The following is a 22,612-nucleotide window of genomic DNA, read 5'->3' on the forward strand; positions in this document are numbered from 1 at the left end:
GGTTTTCTGACCCCAGATCCAGTACTCTTTGCTCTACACACAGAGTCCCTGGCCTGCCCCTGCTGGAGGCACAGGCTGGTGTGAATGGGGACAGCCCTGGGCTGGTCAGACAGGAGGGAGGCAGCTATTGCTTTGGGCGAGCAGTATGGGCAAAACTGGGCATCTGATGAGCCCATGGCGCTGTGAGATGCTATCAAAGGTGGGTATCTCTGCGCCATGGGCTGATGGAGTACCCATTCCAGGCCCTGCCTCCTTAAAGCCTGGGAGCCAAGACTCCATATGCATGCAAATGTGGAGTTGTGTCCACCACACAGGGCTCTATGCGCAGGTGTCTGGAGCCAATACTTCTTGGGTCAGATGGTGTGCCAGTGACAGAAATGGCTCTGCTGAAGAAGCGGCAGTGGGGAGGGCCCCAGGCTGAGTTTAGACAGAAATGCCAGCCCCTTATAAGGAGTTCTGACCTCAGTTATCCTGTCCTAATTTCATCAGTCCAGCTGCATATCACCATGGGCCTCTGGAGTGATATGCTATCCCCTTACCTATCCACCTTGAACCCTCACTCTACCTGATATTAGGGATGGCCTTTCTTCTCTCAGGTGTGGGTACTGGGACACCTGGCAGGCCTGACCATGGCTCGCCATCCTGTCTAAAGCCATCCACTTTCCTTGGAGTGCTCAGCTGACCAGGGCCATGTGATGTCACTGAGCTAAACAGAAGAGAATACTGAAGATTCAGTGTTCCTCCTCTGAACCCTGGAGCCACGCAGAACTTAGGAGACCAAGTGCACAATTGAAGAATTCACTGCACCCTGCCCTTTTGATCATGTGGGTGGGCTTTGGGAGGGCTACATGGAAAATGAGGAGGGCAGACACTTGCCTAGTGCTTGGGAGTGCTCAGGACGTGGCTGAGCTCCTGCAGGCCCTCCAGACCCCACCACACGTGCGTCAAACCTCAGGGCTCTGCCTTGGGCTGTGTTCTAGACACTGAGCTGAGTGCATGGTGCTGGCCATACAGGCCCCTGGCTCTGTGGGTGGGGTGGGGGGGAGCTTAGACGGTCAACACAGCCCTGCAAGCCAGGAACAAGCGCAGGGAGGAGAACCCAGGACCCAGCATGAGTGAAGGGGAGGAGGTGTTATGTGAGTCTGGGACCGTGAGGCTGATGAGAGAAAGAGATTCTCCACGGGGCCTTGAAGTACCACAGAAGCTAGCCAGCAGCTAAGTGGAATAGTACAAGGAGGCCTGGGCATGGGCTCCTGTAACCCGTGTGCAATGAGACAGAGTGTGTGTGTGCATAGAGGTACGGTCTGCCACACAGCGTACTCCCGTCTGTGTAAACACGGGACGGATGGAGGGAGAAGCGTGCACCGGCCTGTAGAGTGACAGGGTGTGCCCTGTGGAGGCTGAAGAGTCATGCGGGAACAAGTGGGTGGGGCTGGAGTCTGGGTGAGGCTTGTGGGCTGTCGGATGACGTCAGAGATGAGTGGAGCATCCTGAGGAGGTAGCAACGGGGGGATTTCGCTCACGTGTCCTCCCAGGGCCCGCCTGACTGGGAGGAAGGGCAGGGTACGGTGAGTTCTTCCATGGGGACCTGGAGCAGGGTGCGGACAAATCCTCCCAGGGTGACTGCAGGCCTGTGCTCACCGTGACCTTGGTTTTGACCGTTCAGTGAGAGACAAGGGGAGATCACAGGCCGGAAGTGGGATGAAGCGGTGGAGGGCAGCAGTTGGCAGAGGTTAGGATATAGGCACGTGGTATACATCCATGACCAGCTGTCCAGCTCTAGTGTTGGCCAGAGACTAACCAAGTCAGTTGCCTGGTCTGAGAGGAGAACATGGACCCGTGGATAGACCGTGGAACTGGATCTGCCCCACGAGAGGGCCAGCTCTCAGTGTCCGAGTAGCCCATCTGTCAACATCGGCCCACCTGACCTTTCTGGAACTTCAGTCCTCTGAGTCTCTCTGTGGGCATCAGGCTCCACTGTGGATGTTTCTACCATTTACTTTGGTCTGGAATGGAAGCATACCCAGTTTGTGGGCTTGTGGGTTTGGAATCTGGCATCTTCCTGTCACCTCTGGTCATTGAGGGCGGGGGAAGAGCAGCCACACACTGCAGCCTTTCATCTGCTATTGGGGTCCACTCTCAACTTCACGGTTCATGTCAGTTATCTGAGCTGCACGTGGACACTATAGACTTGCGTGCCAATCATCTCTCCTATCTCTTCTGCTCTGTGGAGTGTTAAGTTTCTAATTTAATGTGCTTCCAGAAGTTTCTTTCCCTTTCACAGGTAGCTGTTAATTGTCTTATAGTTTTATCATTTTTTGAATATTTTACAGACACTTTATTTTAATGTCCCTTCAGATTTTTTTTCTGTCTACTTTCTTGGCTACTAACTTCTTGTATCTTGACTCTTAGCTTTCTTTGGTTAGACACATAGGGTTTTCCCTCCTGTCTCCTCTTCGGCAGGAAGTAGTTTACCAAAGCTGGCCCAGTGCCCTGGTTGGGGAAGGTGTCTCAGAGGGAGAGTTTTGCTAGAATCTGTCAAACTCCATCAACTGGAGGTGGGTTCCCATGTTCACTTCTCAACCTAGATTTTCTGTACTGATCCACTGCAGACTTGAGCCAGTGATTTTCCACAGGTGTCCAGGGCAGGGAACCTTCTTCTGAGCTGTGTCCTGGCTGGGGAGAAGTCTTTGGTTTCTATTTTAGGAGGTTGGGAGTGTATGTGTGTAGATGGGGGGGGGGATAGTTAGCCTTATGTAGCTCTCTGTGGCTTGGGGAGGAGAAGATTCCAACTCCTAAACCTGGCAGACAGCAACTTAGTCCCTTGGACATAAGCACTGTCCTCAAAGCTTCAAGGTTTCAGCAGTCCACCACTGACCTTCCTTTCAAAAATATGTCTTCATCATTTTTTTCTGACACTTAACAATTGATTCCTAGGGCTGGAGAGATGGCTTAGCATTTAAGGTGCTTGCCTGCAAAGCCTAAGGACCCTTGTTCGACTATCCAGATCCCACATTAGACAGACACACAAAGGTGAGGCAAATGCAAGGTTGCACATGCCCACTAGGTGGCACAAGCATCTGGAGTTCGATTGCAGTGGCTGAGGCCCTGGCATGCCAATAATCTCTCCCTCTCCCTCTCCCTCTCTCTTTCTTGTGTGCATACACTCTGTAAAATAAAAATTTTTAAAAATGGAATTTCTGTCCTTAGCTAAACTTATCATTAAAAAGTGTGCTCAGCATTGAGGCTTAGCCTAAGGTGGTGAATGGACATTGGCCCATGTGGGCTGCTGGGTTGACATACCTGCTGGCTTATGGCTCCCCAGAGCCTCCAGCAACCCAGGAAAGATACAGAAAAGGCAGATAACTGGCTTCATACAGCTGCATGTGACGTTTTACCCTGAGCATGGGACGCAAAAACAGGGCTCAGAGATGGTGTGGTAGCTCCCATCTGTGATCCCAGCACTGAGGAGGCCGAAGCAAGAGGATTACCTTGAGCTTGAGAGAGTCTGGGTCAGACTGGGCCACAGAATGAGACTCTGTCTTATAAAAGGGGCTGGGGTAGGGTGGGGTGTGTGTGGGAGGGGTGTCAGAAATACCAATCAAGGCTGGAGAGATGGCTTAGTGGTTAAGGCGCTTGCCTTCGAAGCCTAAGGACAAATGTTTGACTCTCCAGATCCCATGTAAGCCAGATGCACAAAGGTGAAGCAAACACAAGGTCGCACATGCCCACTAGGTGGCGCAAGCATCTGGAATTAATTTTCAGTCGCTGAAACCCTGGCATGCCAATTCTTTCTCTAATAATAATAATAATAATGATGATGATGATGATGATGAAATCCAGAACATGCTAGAATGAGAATAGGCTGTGTGCCTGGCTAAAGAGGGTGGCACTGGAGAGAAAATGGAGATGTGGATGGGTTGAAGTTTAAATTGGAAGTTAAATAAATAATGGGCCATGACACATAAATTGGGGCATCCATGGAGTTGGTGAGAAGATATCTGAATTGTCTGTCTTTCAGATGAGTGAGTTTGGGAGGAGGGTGACTCAAGGATGGGTTCAGGCCCATCACCTTGGACAGGTTGTCACATGGATATGGAAGTACCCTGAATAATAGCCAGTCTTGGGATACAGAGTGTGACTTCCAAGTGCCAAAGCCAGCAAGAATGAGAAGGAGATGGAATAGTTTGGGACGAAGGGGAGATGGTGACACCACCAAGCAGCAGGGCTCTTTCGTGAGTGCCTGGCTCTGTGTGTGGGCATCAGACAGCCCTGTGTGCCAGCCTCAGGGCCCCTGGGTCTGCTGTCCAGGACATGATGAGTCAGTGCAGGGAAGCCGTGTGTTCACGGGTGGCTCAGGGTGAATGCCTCTCTCAGGCAACTCCGGACTCTTTTTTTTTTTTTTTTTTCTTGAAGCTTTAAAGAAATATCTCTGTTGCAGTCAGGTTCGCATTGCTAGCAGAAATCATCCAACCAAGCTTTTGGGAATAAAAAGGGTGTATCTTGGCTTACAAACTTGAGGGCAAGCTCCATGATGGCAGGGGAAAACGATGGCATGAGCAGAGTGTAGACATCACCCCCTGGCCAACGTAAGGTGGACAATAGCAACAGGAGAGTGTGCCAAACACTAGCATCGGGGAGCTGGCTATAACACCCGTAAGCTGCCCCCAACAATACACCTCCCCTTGGAGGTGGTAATTCCCAAATCTCCATCAGTTGAGAACCTAGCATTCAGAACATCTAAGTTTATGGGGGACACCTGAATTAAACCACCACACCCTCTAAGCTCCAGAAAAAAGAAAATAGTTCTAAAGCTGACAGTGTGGCGACAAGAGGCGCACGATGGAGGCCAACGTGAAGTCTTCATTGTATTTGGTCTATGATTTCTGTTTGCACCAATGCCTTAAAAGGAATGTTTCACCTCTGCCTAGTGACATATGTAAATTCTGAGCGCCACCTTCTGGAACAGTGAACTATCACATCCTCATCCTTAGGCCTCAGGAAGGTTCTCTGAGCACCCAATGCCAGGCATGGCCAAGGCAGGATGATCCTGGGTGGAGGTGGGAGACGTACAATGGAGACCCTTAGCCCTGTCTCTGCTGTCCCTGGACCCAAGGTGACGTTTCTGCAGACATAGCCTGTGCTAATTTCAAAGTATGAGCCCCAGCTTTCTACAACCCGGGAACCCCTCCTGGGCCATCTGCCCTCCAAACCAAAGTTTCCTTCCTGGGATACACCACCCAGCCTCAAATATCAGGGGGATAGGGAAGGAAGTGTCACGGATTTTGATCATAAAGAATTGCATACTTGAGTTTGAGACTCCAGGTTAATTTGGGGCTTCTGAGCTGAACCACTGACCCATATGTATACATATTGGGCTGGAGAGATGGCTTAGCAGTTAAGGCACTTTCCTGTAAAGCCGAAGGACTCAGGTTCAATTCCCCAGGACCCATGTAAGCCAGATGTACAAGGTGATGCATGAGTCTGGAGTTTATTTGCAGTGGCTGAAGGCCCTGGCATGCCCATTCTCTCTCTCTCTCTACCTCTTTCTCTCTTGTTCTGAAATAAATATATGTATACACACACACACACACACACACACACACACACACACACACACACACGTACATATATATGAGAAAGAGACAGGCAGAGACAGATAAAGAGAGAATGGGCATGTCAGGGCCTCCAGCCACTGTAAAGCAACTCCAGACACATGTACCACATTGTGTATCTGGCTTTACATGGGAGCTGGGGAATTGAACCTGGGTCCTTCGGCTTTGCAGGCAAATGTCTTAACCACTAAGACATCTCTCCAGTCCAACCACTGGCCATCTGACCTGGATGACTTTATAGTTCCAGAACCTCTGTCAGGATTATGAATTCAAGGCTGCAACTCCCTCACTGCTCAAAGAGATGATGGCGTTGCAGCCTGTCTTGAGCTGCTGGATCCCAAGCTGGTATGTCCTCAATGCCTGTCTCTTAGGAGCTCTGCTGTGTGGCAGGTCTGGGGTGTGTACTTAATCCAAGTCAGCCCTCACTACAGCTCACGGAAAACCTGCCTGGGGCCACCCAGCTTGCCCAGAGCAGTGGAACCCAGCAGGGACTCTGGTCCTTTTGTCTTTAAAACGTTTTGGAGTCTTCCCTCAAGGTGCCATTGGCTTCAGAGCCTAGGTTGTACAAACCAACCCTAACAGAATTGCTGAGAGAGGCTGGTGTGGGTGAGGTTGTATTCTCCCTGACTCCATAGATTAAAGTCCTGGATCACTGAGCCCAGGAATGTAACTCTCTGGAGATGGGGTTTATGATGGGCAGTCTTTTTTTTTTTTTTTTTGTAATGTGTTGTGTTCATTTTTATTTACTTGAGAGTGACAGACAGAGAAAGAGGCAGAGAGAACAAGAGAGAGAATGGGCATGCCAGGGTCTCCAGCCACTGCAAACGAACTCCAGACGCACGCACCCCTTTGTGCACCTGGCTTACGTGGGTCCTGGGGAACTGAGCCTCAAACCGGGGTCCTTAGGCTTCACAGGCAAGTGCTTAACCGCTAAGCCATCTCTCCAGCCCTGATGGTCAGTCTTTATCATCAACTTGATTGGCTTCAGTCAGATTCACTGCAAAACATACCACCGGGTCGTGGGGAGGCTATCTATGAGGGTGTTTCTGAGGAGCCATACCCTGAGCATGCGCATCACCATCCTGTTGGCTGGGGTCCTAGGCTGCAGGAAAAGGAAGCCGAGCATCTGCATGCACCTCTCTGTTTCCTCACTGCAGATGTGACCAGCCACCTCACCTTCTGCTGCTATGGCTTACCTGTCATGATGGGCTGTGACCCCTCTAATGTGACTCATATCCTTCTACTAAGAGATTAAGAAACAGTCCCACCCGGAGAAAAAGACCATGGAGGATGCAGAGAGGTGCCCATCTACAAGCCAAGCTTCCCAGAGACTCAGAGGTATCAGATCTGGCCCACATCTTGTGCTGAAGTTTGGCTCTTGAATGTCCCCAGAAGCCCATGCGTTCATGGCTAAGTCCTCAGCTGGGCACTCTTAGGAAGTGGTAGGACTTTTAAGAGGTGGGACCTAGAGGAGATCTTAGATGAACCTTTGAAGGGGTTTTTAGAAACCCAGCCCCTCCTCTTCCTCTTTCCCTCACTTCCCAGCCACCCAGAGGTGAGCAGCCTTCTATATCATGTAGTTCTCATTATGACATGTTGTCTAGCCATAGACCCTAGAGCAATGTGGCCGAGAAGCCGTGGACTGAAATTCTAACACTCTAAAACAAAACAAACCTTTCCTCTTTCAAAGTTGATTATCTGCAGGTTTTTTTGTTATAGTAACAGAAAGCTGATGAACACACCTCAATCTTCTAGCTTCAAGAACTAGGAGAAGATAAAGTTCTATTGAGTCACCCAGCCTGAGACTTTGTTATGTCAGCCATGGTAAACTAATGCAATGGCTTTGCTACTAAGAGCCCAGAGTCCCCATTTCTTGCACATAAGGGGTGGAAAGAAGTCCCCGCTCTCCTCACCCACCGCCTGAGCGCAGAGCAAGTCTTCATGTGGGCTCAGGCTGGGTTTGTACGATGGGAGCAGTGGCAGTTGGAAACCCTAACAGAGGGGCCATGCTGGGGTGGGTGAGTGCTTGCTGAGGGGCTCTCTGCTCATGGCTGAGTTTCCTGGGGACACTGGAGTGTGAGTGGAAGGAGGAGCAGGAGTGGGGCATGTGGGGTGACGGGGACCACTCATGATGAGACAGGTGGGTAAGACTCAAGTGCCAAGCTTTGCCTGACAGCAGCCTTGTGTGTGTGACAGCGTGGTTCTGGAGGTCAGGCATGCTAACTGCCATGGTTTGTGTAGTGTCTTTCAAAGGCCATGGGGAAGCCAGTCCCTCTTCCTCTCTGTCTTACATTACAGCCACTCCTGGAGGGGAAGTCCCTCTGGAGGTGGCATTAGTGAGAGGGACCTTACATCATTGGAAGCCTGCCTTTGAAGGGCGCTGTGGGACCCTAACCTCTTCCTATACGTCTTTCTGGCTCCTGATGTTGGCTGTGTCACATGTTGCCCTGACCAGAAAAATCACAGAGAGAGGCCATCTGATTTTTGGATTTGATACCTTCAAAACCACAAGCTGAGCAATCCTTTTAATCTTTGTCAAGTGAATTCTCTTGGGTATTTGGTTAGAGCCATACAATGTTGACTAGTGGAAACCTGACCCACACTGGGCCGACTAGAATCTTTCTTCCAGCAACACAGCCCTGGGAGAAGGCCAGCAGCCTGTGCATGCCGACTGGGTGGAGGATGGGCAATGAGAGAGGGGGTGGGATTGGGGCAAGTGAGGTGCATAGAGAGTTAGATAAGACAGAAGGAAGGAAATGCAGGCACAGGTAAGGGACAGAGCATAGAGGTCATGTGGTCAGCGGATGGTCTGAAAGAAGCTAAGAGTGAGTCTCCTAGGTTCTCCAGTGTCTGGCTCCACTGAAGCCTGGCCATCTTGGGGACCACTTATCAGTAACCTATGCATATGACACAGTCCTGTCTTTATGTCCTCTGGGCCCTGTTGAGAGAGTCTTTCTGAAATAAGTTGATAGAAGTCCCCCAGCTGGGGGAAGGGACCATGGGAACTTAGACCTGTGGCAATCACAAGCTGCGGGCACATTCTGATGTAGCCTGTGTGTATGTAGAGAGGGGCCTCTGCTGACCCTGGTGGGGATCCAAGCGGGGCTCTTGACTTCAAAGGGAACCATCCTGGGCCCAAGATTGGAGATTATACTGATAGATGGTGGTTCTGAGCACTTCAGCCCAGGCGGAGCCTCCACCCTTAGGGACAAGAGCAGTCCCCAGGATACCACTGCAGGAAATATCTCTGTACCAACTCCTGGCTCTTCCACTGGAAGGCTCTGGGATCTTGGGCATGCTTTGTAAGTTCTCAGAAAGGTGAGTGTTTTCCCAATCTATCAACAGGAATGCAAACAGGCCAAGCTCACACAACATTAGCGAGGATGCAATGACTCACTGGTGGGGCCCCAGCCACACATACTGAAGGATGAAACAACGGGGAGCAGCACCCCAAGGTTCTGCTGTGACATCCCATAGTCCCTTGGTTGAGGGTCTAGCATGGAGAAAGGGCATCTTATGTATCATAGTCCCTCCTGCACTCTGGGAGTTTCCTGTCACTTCCATGATAAGCGAGTGACCTTGGGGCTGCATTAAAGCTGCGTCATCATTGGATGAGCTTCTGGAGGGCCTGCTTTAGTCACCAGCTATAGAGCATGGGGCACCATGGGGGAGGGCACCGAGCCCTGGTCTATGGGCAGAAGATCTGGTCACTAAGGCCCAACCCAGCTCTCCTGTGCTCTCTGCCTGTACCTGTTGCCCTCTGCTGTTCAATGGATGAAGGCTGGGAGACCGGAGTGTGCACCTTGCCACAACCAGCAACCGTTTTCCCCACCTGCTCTTCCTCCTTCCGGGGAGGATACTGGGTTGATAGCGTAAGAGAGCTGCCAGACATTGAGAGAGGCCTGGAAGGGTGGGAGAGGCTTGGGCCCCATCCCAGCAGCTGGTGGAACCCAGAAGTGGGGTCCAGGGTGTGACAACATGGAACAGGGCAGGACGTAGCAGCTGGGGAAGGGACAATAAAGAGATACTGCTTGAATGCATCTTTGAAAGTCCCAGTTACAGGACCAAGAGGAGCGTGCTAACAAGCCCTGAGCTCACAGCGCCAGCTCTCCCAGCAAACCCCTCTCTTCAGAACCGTGAAGGATGGTACAGTCATTGTCATTCATCTGAGTTGGTCAATACTGGTGCCGAGCCAAGAAAGACCTGGCCTATTTTCATCTGTATTTGCATTAGAAAACCTCAGCTGCCAAGCCCTAGGATCACCTTCAAGGAGATCGGGGAGGGTGCAGAGCTATCCAGATTTGGAATAGCTGGCCAATCATGACACCCTGTGGTCCCTCCAGAAGAGCTTAGGGCTACTTGTCAGGGCCCCGTGCTCATGTGTGACAGACGCCTGTGAGATCACACAGACACTGGTGATGCACTGGGTGATGACATGGGGTTTGCAGAACTCAGCTCAGCTGACTTTTTTTTTCCCCTCTGAAGACACAGGACACTCAGGGGATGTTTGCCTGGTCTTGGTGAGGTGCACAAGAGCCCCTGAAACCCCTCAGGCTTGGGGACTGCATGGGAAATCTGCAAAGAGAAATCTTGCTTCCAAAAGGGGCTTTGCCTCTTTGTAGATCGTTCAACATTTGGGTGAAAATCAGGAACATGTAATCAGATGAAAAAAGTCAAGCATTTCTCTTTGCAAGCGTTTAGGGAGCTTGGGGGTGTGTGTGTGTATGTTTCACATGGGGTCTTTGTAGAAGATCCGATTTGTCCCAGGCTTTGGGGATAAAGGGAGAGAGTTGCAGGGAGTGGGACACACCGTAGAACTCTGTCTGTCCTGACGGGTGGAGCATAAACGCATGTCAGAGAGTGCGTCCTCTCCCCAGGCGACAAACGCTGATCAGCAACGGGTGCCAAAGCTTTCTGACCGTAATCCACCATCTGATCCATGTGTCCAGTTTAGCAGACAAAACGCTGTTCATCTTAGGATTTGTGTCCTTTTTTTGACCTGCTAGGCTGGTAAAGGGAATCTACAGATTGACGGGCTTTGGGAGGGAGCAGCGGCAACATCCGGGAGGGGCACCTCGTGCACCTGGTTGGGAGGGGTTGGCACTTTGGGTAACTGTTGAGGGAGAAGCACCTCTGGTAAGACTGCGGGCACATCCTGGGGGTGTACACGGTCTGTGAAATAGGGACGCAGTCTGGGCTGGTTTGGAGGTAGAACCTAGAGGAGCCGGGTGCCTTTGCGACTTGGTAGCACTGTTCGCCGGGTTGAAGGGCGATCTTTGATCTGCAGGGAGGCTGTGTGATGTGGAAACACTCCCTATTGGGGCGAAGGCAGATCTTTGGGCTACACGCCTGTGTGCAACTGGGGTTCATGACAGTGTAGTTGGAGCATCTCTCCTGTAAGGGGAAGAGAGAGAGAGAAGGTCATTGAGATGTCCCTGGGATTGGGCCAGAAGGCTGAAATTGCCTGGCTTAAGGTGGTGGCGTCGGGACACATCGGGACTGGACAGATAATGCTATTGATACTCCTTGTGAATCACATCAACTCATAATCAAAATGGAGTCACTTGTGTCAAGTACTAACAGAAGTGGAAAGCGATCATGAAAGACTGCTGGAATCCCAGCAGCACACAAAGGCCACCAAAGAGCTTTCAATCAATGATTTTACACAAACAGCTGCGTAGCAACCCATAACCCAGGATCCTAAATGCTCGTCCCTTTATATTTTTATTTTTAAAGTTTTTATTGGAAATTTTAATGTATGAACATGCTATAATTTGATTGTGTTATCCTCTTTTTTTATTTTTTTGTCCTCTCTTCCTAGTGCCATCCCACTGAGGACTCTTCTCTTTCAAGGCAGCCCTTCCTCTGATTGTTGGCCCATTCCTTTGGTCCTCCTCTGTTCTCTACATCAACATATTACGGGCATAGAACAGTGCAGGTCTTGTGACAAAAAGAGAAAGCTGAGTGTTTAGCGCTGGATGAGTCATCTCTGTCACACCCGCCGTGGCCCAAGGAACAGTGCAAAGTGGCAAAATGAACATATGAGGGCTGGAGAGATGGCTTAGCGGTTAAGCGCTTGCCTGTGAAGCCTAAGGACCCCGGTTCAAGGCTCGGTTCCCCAGGTCCCACGTTAGCCAGATGCACAAGGGGGTGCATGCGTCTGGAGTTCGTTTGCAGAGGCTGGAAGCCTTGGTGCGCCCATTCTCTTTCTCTCTCCCTCTATCTGTCTTTCTCTCTGTGTCTGTCGCTCTCAAATAAATAAATAAAAAATGAACAAAAAAATATTTAAAAAAAATGAACATATGAGTGCTGCTCTTTCTGCCAGAGAACCTTCTCCAGGGAGGCAGCGTAGACGGTGAGGAGAGAGTGTCTCGACGAAGCAGAGACAGAGTTTGCTCAGAGCTCGACCCCAAAGGAGATTTCTAATATGCCCTGCATGGCTCAGGGGAGATTGTCAAAAAAAAGGGAGGAAAGAATTTATTTATTTAATTTTTTTCTCCGGTATCTGCATTTTATTCTGCAGTCAAAACAAAAGTCAAAAAAAAAAAAAATAGCAAATCTAAACCCAAGACAAAAGTAAAATCCAAACCGGACTAGAACACAACAGACTTACACAGACTGAGCCTCTGGGCCTCCAGAGCTCCTAATCAGAACAGAGATAAAGAAAAGCCTGGCTGCTGGCAAGGCTGCGATGTGGCTCAGGTCTGGGATTGGTAGGCCTGTGAATGAGACAGAATATGTCGTCCTAAAATGTGCCTCTTTGACGTAAATATTGTTTCAGCTGAAGGCAATTAAGAAACAGCAGACATAGAAGAAAACCTTTCTGCCTCTTTCTTATCTAACTAAATGGACGACTGAGATGTCCATGCGGAAAGAGACTCATTGCTTTTTAAATCCTGTTTGCAAACACTTCTGCACAGACATCTACCTATCGGATGCCTGTTGAGCCTTGGACTGGTGCTCCTTGAATATCCTTATATGAATTGTTGTGGCCTTGGGTTACTGTTTCCAAATAATGCCTGTGGACCTTCCTCTTTTGCCTTTTCCCTTTTCCCTTTCTTATTTTAACTCTTTAAATATGGGCCCAGGTTACTATGCATGTATAACCCTCATGGTTCCCAGTAAATCATGGGGGAATCTCTCTGCTTGTGTTTTAGTGTGGTATTTGGTGTCAGAAGCAGGATTCGAAGCGAGCCCACCCTTGCAGGGAATCAGCGACCCTTGGAACGAAACACGGCATCACTATTGGGCCCTTTGTTCTCTGCTTCTAGGGTTTCCCTTTCTCCCCTGGTGAGTCTTTTCTCAGAAGGAGCCCCTCCCTCTCTTCTTAGAAGAGTCCCTTATGACTTGGTTCCTGGTTTTGTGTACCTAATGGTTTTGCCTTCTCTGCATATGCCATTGAAGAGTTTTGCGGGAACTCTTGTTTTCAGTCTGCTTGGTTCACGTGTGACTGTAAATAATTTAGCACGTTTACTCCTTGCTGCTGAACTTCTTTCAAGTGCCAAACACCCCAATTGCTGGGCGTTGGTGGTTACCAAGTGCCACTAGGACATTTGCAACCACCTATGATTGAGTCTAACTTCTGAAGCATGCCTCCTTTGTTAAGAAGAAACTGGTTAGGCTGGAGAGATGACTTAGTGGTTAAGGCACTTGCCCATGAAACCTGAGGACCTAGGTTTGATTCCCCAGGACCCATGTAAAGTCAGATGCACAAGGTAGGCACATGTGTCTGGAGTGTGTTTGTAGTGGCTCGAGACCCTGGTGCACCCATTCTCTCTCTCTCTCTCTCTATCATCTATATATCTCTATCTTCCTCTTTCTCAAATAAATGCAAACATTTTTTTAAAAGAAGAATCTGGTAATAGAAAGGCAAGATTAGCCCTAGGATACCCATTGGTCTCAAAACAATATCCAGGCAACTAGGGGGAACTTGGCCAGAGGTCAGACAACTAGAAATAGTCTGTCCCTCCTCCTCCTCCTCTTCCAATGGCAGCAGCAGCAATTACAACAACAAGAGGACCCATGCCATGTCAAAACAAAATTCTTTGGTTTGGTTAGCTGTTATGATTAAAATAGCTTGAAGGAGTTCCTTTCTTAAAAGATTGATGGTCGGGGGCGGGGGTGTGGTACTGAGGAGATGGCTTAGCAGTTGAAAGCACTTGCTTATGAAGCCTGTTGGCCTAGAGTTCAATTCCTCAGCCACCCATGTAAAGCCAAACAGGCATTTGTTTGTGGTAACAACAACAACAATAACACACACACACACACACACACACACACACACACACACACGCACACACGCACACACGCACACAACTAATTTTTTTAAAGTTCTAAAGATTAATAAGAAACAAAATGGCATCTCAAGTTGCAAAGCGTGCAGCGGAGGCTCCCCTTGGAGTCTGTCACATACTCTTTTGAACTGATTGGCATATTCCACCCAGGATCCAGAGAAGAGCTTATTTTCTGTGTCCTTACCTTGCCCCTTGCCTCACTCTCTTTCCCACCCATGACCGTTTTAGTTCTCACTTCGGAAAAGTCGCCAGAGATGCCCATCCTAAGTTACAACTATAGGGCTTCACCAGAGAGGTACAGAAAACCAGTAGGACAGGCAGCCAGCAGGTGGGCCTGGTCTGGATCTAGAGACAGGACCCTGGGAAATTCTGGTCATCTGGCCACAGCAGCTCACTGGGCCGTTCTTTCAGCTTCTGCATTGCATGACTTGGCATTCTTCACAATGGAAGTTTTGACTGTGGAGTTTCATTTTTCCCTCTCTCTCTCTATCCATACATATATTTTGGTTTTTTGAGGTAGAGTCTCACTCTAGCCCAGGCTGACCTGGAATTCACTATGGAATCTTAGGGTGGCCTCAAACTCACAGCGATCCTCCTACCTCTGCCTCTCGAGTGCTGGGATTAAAGGTGTGCACCATCATTTTGTTTCTAGTTCTGAGATAAGAAAATAAGTCTTGGAGAGGTTAAGCAACTCAGTGTGACTGAGGCAGTTTCATCTATGGTCACCTTGAAAATGTTAAAAGGGACTCCTCTTCACCCCCCCAACACAGTCCCCCAACCAGCTTCCTGTGACTTTGATCTGAAATGCCTTTCTGTGTCAGAAAAAAAAAGACCAAAAGCAAATTCACAGGACCATGTCCAACTATAAGCATCCATCCATCATCTATTATCAGTCATCCATCCATCCATTCACATATGCTCTGTGGATCCAGACGTCAGAAAGCAATGGAAAGCTTGCTCCTTTCAACACTCCAGTCTATAGTGCTGGAGCATGCTGGTCTTCCATATCCCTCATAAGCATAGTGAGCTCTGCTATGAACAGGTAGATAAAGACAGCATTTGATTTCCAGCCTTCGCTTCACTGAGGCCAAGTTGTCCTGGAACATTTGCACTGGTTGTTTCTTCTGCATGGAAGGAATTTCTCTGATTCCACTGACTTCTTAACAACTTGTTTGTAGCTGAAATGTCAAGTACCCTTTTCTAACCAACCAGACATTTTCTAGCATACGAATGACTCAATTTTCCAGACAGACTTTGTCACTCCGGACACTCCCCAGTAAAAATGTAAGCTCTTTCATGACAAGTGCCTTTAACCACTAATTGTCATAGCTTGACTTCCCTGCAGTGTTACTCACAGACCTCCTAAATTCGGATGCGTCTATGCTTTATACGAAACAGTTGTTCTGCGTAGCAGTTGAAACTTGCCCAGACACCAGCAAGCTTCAACTGCCACCTGGAACAACTCTTGGGAGAATGGGTTCAAGGATGAGAGCTAGCCTAACTAAGCTCTTGGGAGAATGGGTTCAAGGATGAGAGCTAGCCTAACTAAGCTTGGGAAACTTAGTTAGACACTGTCGCAAAATAAGAAGTTTATAAAAGGTCTGGTGTAGGCTGGGGAGCTGGCTTGGTAGTTAAAGGCATGCAATGTCTGCTGGCCTTGGTTCAATTCCCCAGCACCCACGTAAAGCCAGATGTACAATGTGGCACAAAGTGTCTGGAGTTTGTTTTCAGCAGCAAGAGGCTCTGGCACATCCATTTTTTCTCTCTTTTGAATAAATACATTAAAATATTTTTTTAAACAAAGGTCTGGTGGGTTGGGGAAATGATTCAATGGTTAAAGCCACTTGCTTGCAAAGCCTGCTGTTATGGTTTGATTCCCCAGTACCCACATAAAGCCAGACGCACAAATTGGTGCGTGCAGCTGGAGTTTGTGAGCAGTGGCAAGAGGCCACGTGTTCCCATATCTTCTCTCTCTTTCTCAAATAAATAAATAAAGATATTTATATTAAAAAATGTCGGGTCATATGGCTCAGTGATAAAGCCTTTACTTAGCATAAACAAGGCTCTGGGTTCAATTCTCCAGACCTACAAAGATATGAATATTCATACATGCTTTGCATATCACATTTTGTACTGCAGGAAGATGTACTTTTCAATAAGCACCCTGACAATATGACACTTGGGACAAAGCCTGTCTCAGAAGCGAGCCTCCCCCAGAGTCAGTTCTTAGCCTGGTCATGCCACGGAGCAATCTTGCAATGCTGAGCCCTAAACTAGATGTGAAGGCCTCGGTCTGTGAAATGCAGACACGGAGGAGGAGCTGCAATCACAATAAGGGGACTGAGCCAGGGTGCTGGTTCTATTGCCTTCTGACTGTGTAACTGAGGGTTGGTTTCTTGGTTTCTTGGCTCTCTACCTCCCTTCCAACAATAATGTTGGTGGTTTCATTAAAAAATGTAACTTTGGCCAGATGTGATGGCACATGCCTTTAATCCCATCACTAGGGAGACAGAGGAGGAGGATCACTGAGAATTCAAGGCCACTCTGAGACTACAGAGAGAATTCCAGGTCAGCCTGAGCTATAGTGAGACCCTACCTTGAAAAAAAAAAAAAAAAAAAGAAGTAACTTTGGGGCTGGAGAGATGTAGGCATCAGGTTCATAAAGATAGCGGGATTTAACAAAGTGAACCTGATTTTCCTGACTGATTTTGGAGATCTGAATCCAGACCTTGGTGGGAGGCAGGGTTTGGCTCAAGATTCAGAAACTGCATTGGGTTTTCGATACACGTTTGGAAGAGATGGTGCCAAAAACTTTTCTTTGGTTGTTTAAAATGGGGCAGACATTCATTTCACAAAAGTAGAAATAAATAAGACTGCCTACTTATGCTACAAAAATGCTCAGGTTTTAAATTTATATATATATGCATATATATATAAATATATATAAGTATATATATATGTATATGGTATTGAACTTGGAAGAGATGCTACCTTCTAAAACCTCATTTAGTTGCTTTTAGTTCATCTAGATTTGTGTGTCTGTGACCATGTCCGTGTGTGTGTGTGTGTGTGTGTGTGTGTGTATGCATGCCTGCATGCTTCAACACATCATGGCCCCGGAAATTCTAAAATGGTTCAGTTTACCCAAACCTGGGCAGTTAAAAAAAAATATATATCTATCTATCTATATATATATATATATATATGTATTAGCTTTTAAGGTGCATGCCTTTGAAGCCTAAGGACTCAGTACCCATGTATGCCAGATGCACAAAGTGGTACATGTGTCTGGAGTTCGTTTGCAGTGTCTGGAGGCCCTGGAGTGCCCCTTCTCTCTCTCTCTCTCAAATAAAAAAAAATCAAATATTTTAAAAAGTTTTTCCTGCTGGGTGAACATGACAGGAGCGAGGAGCATGCCCTGGTTCCATCAGGACCCTAACCCCGTTGCTTCTATTTCCTACCAGCAAAAGAGTCAGGATGAAAGGCTGTCTGTGGAGAACTTTAGGAAGAGGGGCACAGAACACATGGAGGGCTTACACGGTCCCTGGCTCTGCCTGCATTCTCTGCTGCTAGACTGGGGTGAAGTCATCTAGGCTGGTGTCCAGTGAGTTCCCACTAAGACAGCTCTTCTCCTGCTCAGGCCGCAAGACCAGCCCTTGAGAATGCGTGCCAGAGTTAAAAGTTTGCCAAGCAGGCTGGAGCACTGTATGATGCTGTGGATGGACTATCCCCTAAAAGCGGGGGTGGGGGGGTGGGGGCTGCAGGTCCCAGCTGAAGACACCTGGTTATAGTGCAGACAGCTGCAGGTCCCACCTTGAGCCAACTCTCTTTTGTCATGGCTCATGTTAAGCCATGATTAAGTCATGATGTTAAGTCATGTTAAGGGGACCAGAACACTGGTGGTTTAAAGGTCAAAAGCAATGGGCATTCTGTGCCTTATGGTGTCCCTCTGCTTGGCTTACCTGGACCCTTGGTGGACACCACATTACTGGCATCTGGTGGCAGGTCGGGGAAAAGTAGCTGCAACAAGGATCCACATGGCTCTGAAAAGCAGATGTGGCCATTAGCAAGCAGTGCCCCACGGACGCTGCCTCCAGCAGGCAATGGGGCTCCACATTGGCATGACTGATGATTATTCCCAGGAACACACCAGACAGACAAAGCCCCAGCGTACTCTTGGGAGAAGATTCCACCCTGGGTGTCTAGGATGGTCATTGTCACAGGGAATTTCAGAATCTGGGACCAAACTTTCTGTGGGAAAAGAAGCCTGGAGCTGGCTTTGGGGAAGTTCAAAGGCTGGAGGCATGGGTGGCACAAGCAGGGAGGTCATGATGCACGCATGGGCCTGTCCAGGAGCTGTGGGAAAAGGAAGGGCCTGCACCTGGGGGTCGCATTGGAGAGGACGGGTTAGAGGTCCATGTCCTGCTCCGGAGCATGTGTCGTGGGCCAGGGCAGAGAGCAGAGGAGGGCACAGAAGCCAAAAGAACCCTGGGCCTAACTGCGAGAAGCCACGCCTCATCCCTTCAGCTTATACCCGCCACTGACCCTGTGGAGGTTGGGGCAGGTGGGTGGAACTGGACCCTGAAGGCCGGGCAGGGCCACAGGCAGTAGCGCCCTCCCTCTCTGAAGGTGCTGGCCCACAGGCAGGGGAGAGGCAGGGTGGGATCTTGGCTGATCTGAGCAGCTGCTCAGGGCCAGGTGTACTTAAGAGAAACTGATGCGTCTGCTCTGCCATAGTCAGAGGCAGGGCAGAGAGGAGGAGTTCAAGGCCAGCCTGGAACTGCTGGCCTCTCTTTCTTCCTCTGCGTCAACATGAAGGGACCTTTCAGTTCAGAGCCCCAGACTGCTACCTACCTGGCCAGCTTCTCCCCACCCAGGATGGGCCTGATGGAGCATCTGGCTGAATGGCTGACTGTCTGTATACATGGGGAGCTTGTGATGTTCCTTAGGGTTTCCACGTCAGCCACCACCTTCCCGTGATTCTTTGGGCCATGTCAGCGGGCAGCAGGGTCCCCGGGGCATCTCTTCTCCTTCTAGTGCACGAAGCCAGATTGGCCAGGGCCACTAGCATGTGACAAGTTGTCATGGTGGGCAGGAGTGTTTCATGAGTTTTTCATGAGTGCCCACACAAGCCTTTGTCACTCAGTATTTTGGCTTATCCAACCACGGAGTAGGTGTGACATCAAAGACATCATAGGGCTGGAGATATGGCTTAGTGGTTAAGTGCTTGCCTGTGAAGCCTAAGGACCCCAGTTCGAGGCTCAATTCCCCAGGACCCACGTTAGCCAGATGCACAAGGGGGCACATGCATCTGGAGTTTGTTTGTAGTGGCTGGAGACCCTGGCAAGCCCATTCTCTCTCTGCCTCTTTCTCTGTGTCTGTGGCTCTTAAATAAATAAATACTATAAACAACCATTGTCAGACCATGACTTTGAGGATCGGGGATTGGCTGGGAAGGAAAGGTTGTGACTATGTGTTAAAATGGGGACAGTGTTGAAGGGGCTCCAAGTACTTGGAGAGACCGATGGGATAAGCGAGTCCTCTTGCGTGCTACTTTCCCCCATACTGAGGGGCCACGACAGGCACCTCGGGCTGTCTTCAGGCACAAAGTGATTCGGGCCCTGACCCACAGAGCTGTGTCCCCTCCCATACCCAAGTCTCTGAGCGCCGCCCGCTGCCCGTCACCTCTATCCCTCTGGTTCTGCTTCCACAGCCGCAGCAGGCGACAATCACAGTGGGACATGTGTTGACAGGTACCAGAGCTTGAGAAGGAGGCTCTTTCTCCTCTTCTGGCTCCTAGAAGTGGCAAGGGTCACTCTCCGTCTTGTGTACAGCTGCACAAGTATGGCCCTTGCACAGTACCAAGCCCTGCGGGGTCACTTAGGTGCGTGGAAAGCTACCCCACTGTGGGGACAGTCCTCAGCGAGAAGACTGAGGCACCTCTCCTGGCTGGCAGAGATGGTGCCCTTGGCTCTGCTGGCAGAAGCGGGGTCTGGAGCTGCGCATAAGCCAGCATAACTGGCTGCCCTCCTCTTCCCCACCCCCAGCTCTGGCCTTTGCAGAGGCAGCCTCCCCCAGGCCACCCTGCAACCAGCATAAGGGGCTGTTTTCCCCCAAAGCCCAAGCCCAGGTGTTCTCTGCTCCAGTCTCTCACTCCCTCCTCTGCTCTGCTCATCACTCCCCCCGAGCCTTGGCTGCCCTAGAATCTTCCGTTTGGGCAGGAATGAATACAGATGCAAAATGGCAGAAGGCCCTGCCTGAGCCTGGACATGAAGACCTGGCGCTGTCATGTGAAGCTCCTCTTCTAGAAACCCAGCTGAAACCCCAGCATGCCAACACAAAGTCCTATGGCACTCTGATTCTGACTCAGTGAGAACAGCTGCTCATGCGACCGATTGTGTGACCAAGGAGACCTGGGGAGGCTGGCAGGGAATTAGGGAATTGTCTGGGTCCCATCACTTCAAGTCCCGTGGCCTCCTTGTGCCGTCATTGACCTCCGGACTCCCCTATTGATGCTGACATAGTTGGGAGGTTCTGAGCCCAGGTTTCCTGATGCCTCTTCCCCACAGTCAGTGCGGCACTGTTAGGACCCAAACGCCACTCACCTGTGGCTCTGGTGGAGGTGGCGGTGGTGGCTCCTTCTTAGTCTGGAACATGCAGAACAAAAATGGCTGGTGTGAGTGGGTGGGTTCAGCTCTGTAGACAGAGGGAGCCCTGGTTTGGAGCAGGGGGATAACATGGTCTGGGTGCCTATGTGGGTGCCAAGTGCCCGTGATGCTGTGCCTAGCAGACTTCACCTGGCGCAAGAGAGCTCTGTTCCTTTCTGGGGTTGAGGCCAAGGTGCTAGTCTCTAGAGAGGTCAGTGGCTGGAGTGCCACACACATGCCCGGGCCCATCTGCAGCAGAGCTCATAGCTCTGCCTTCCTCTGCGTTAGAAGCTCCTTGTCTTGCAGTCTTCCCTGGCCTCCCCACCCTGAGGGCTGGTTCCCAGTTCTCTTTGCTTGCTGCTCCTCTGGGCAGAGTTGGGACCAGCTGGATCTGGGCCAAATCCTTTGACCTCTCCAGCTCTCTTGAATGTTCCTTCCAACTCCAGCTCACCAGCTCCTCTGGCTTCCCTCCTGCTCCGGAGTGCCATTCTCATCCTTTGCGTTACCTGGTGCCCTGGCCACTGCCCAGCCTGGGTGGCATTTCATCCTCAAGCCTAAAGCAGCACCTGGCACTGGACTATGAGCTTCCTGGGAAGGGGGAAGGCACTGCTGCCTCTCTGTACCTACCGAGCCTGGGGGTGAGGGGTATTGTATACACTTGTGCTCAGGTGAAGGAGTGACACAAGGCACAGGAAATGTGTAGGGATCTGTGTTGGCATTAGGGGCACCTTCATGCCAGAGGCTATTCACCCTGCACTGTATATGAAGCCTGCTGGACACAGGCAGGGCCCTGGGTTAAAGCAAACCTAAGCTGTCTGACACAAAGGCCCCAGGCTACAAAGGGGTCACAGCAGCCGGGGATTGGACCAGCAGGGGAGCTCTTCCCCCCATTCTTGGGGGTCACAGTGAGCCTGGACTCCTGGACAAAATCTTGGACCCCGTTATGGGCAGGAAGTAAGGCTACTCCCTCTCCAAGAATGGGATACCTGGACATTCAGATAAGACTTAGGCTTTGCCCATAACCCTGTGGCCCTTGGCCAGTTGCCTAGGAAACTCCTTATATGGGATCAGCCAGCACCTTTGCACAGCCCCTGCCCCTGCCCTTGCCTACGTGCTGGAATGAATGTCCCCATATGCTAATTAGGCATCAGCAAGCAACCTTGTACATCCAATCCCCTTAGGACCCTCTTCCCACCCTCAACTGCTTATAAACCCATTTCCCTGACAATAAACCAAGTGCTGTTCACTGAAACTGTCTCCTGAGAGTGATTCTTGTGCGCTCACCACCATGGTCGCCTGGGATATCCTGGGGGACCGCAGCCGGCCCCAGAGGACCCAGGAACCCACAGAAGCCATTTAGGCAGGACCTTGTCTTTTTCCCACCACATGGGTACTGTCCCTCCCTAGGCTTTTGTCTAAGTGAGGACTGGAGGTATCTAGCTGGTCCAGGTCTAAGGATGCTGGGGTAGTATTTATTTCTGCAGGGCCCAGGTCCAGCCTTGGCTTTAGATCCCATGAACCCAGACTGATCCATGATGCCAGCTGGGTAGGAGGACCCCGGGAGCCCAGGCTGGGTGTAGGGTCTAGGAATTCAAGGACAGAGTGTCCCTTTGTGGAATCACAGGATGAGCTTGGAGCTGATGGAGAAACTGCATACAGGCTGGACCGTGGTATTGTCACGTGTCTGTGACCCTGACAGGAGGGCGTGTGCCTAGCAGCCAGGGCTGGCGAGGGGACGCGTTGTAGGACTCACTCACCTTCTTGCAGCAGAACCTCCAGCAACACCATATCAGCAGTGGGATCAGCAGCAGGGCTGGCAGGAGGGCAAGTAACATTTTCTTGGGAATAGGCTGGATCTGGGGACAAGAGCACCATTGACCTACTGCGGTGTGTCCACCCCTTGCTTGTCAGATGCCTACTCTCCCTTCTCCCCAGGTTGCCTGACTGTGAGGAGCCACAGTGGGGCTAAGGACCAGGGATTGCCCCCAGAAAGCAGCCAACTTTATCTCCAGCCCTGCTCCAAAGCTCTGCTGTGAGCCCAGGTGAATATGCCCCG

At 50.1% G+C, this 22,612-nt stretch overlaps 1 protein-coding gene across 1 annotated transcript in view; it reads right to left on the reverse strand.

Moving 5' to 3' along the window:
* Positions 1–10,589: 10,589 nt before the first annotated feature.
* The window catches only part of Antxrl (ANTXR like), a 34,819-nt gene continuing 22,796 nt past the window's right edge, over positions 10,590–22,612 (reverse strand). Inside the window, exons 13-17 of the mRNA XM_012948654.2 lie at positions 22,314–22,412; positions 20,515–20,556; positions 19,595–19,705; positions 17,872–17,952; positions 10,590–11,009 (exon numbers count right to left, since the gene is read on the reverse strand). Coding sequence (XP_012804108.2) covers positions 10,590–11,009; positions 17,872–17,952; positions 19,595–19,705; positions 20,515–20,556; positions 22,314–22,412 — 753 coding nt within the window. The remainder of the gene's footprint in view (positions 11,010–17,871; positions 17,953–19,594; positions 19,706–20,514; positions 20,557–22,313; positions 22,413–22,612) is intronic.

Source organism: Jaculus jaculus, chromosome 18, assembly GCF_020740685.1.
Source record: "Jaculus jaculus isolate mJacJac1 chromosome 18, mJacJac1.mat.Y.cur, whole genome shotgun sequence".
NCBI classification, from domain to species: domain Eukaryota; kingdom Metazoa; phylum Chordata; class Mammalia; order Rodentia; family Dipodidae; genus Jaculus; species Jaculus jaculus.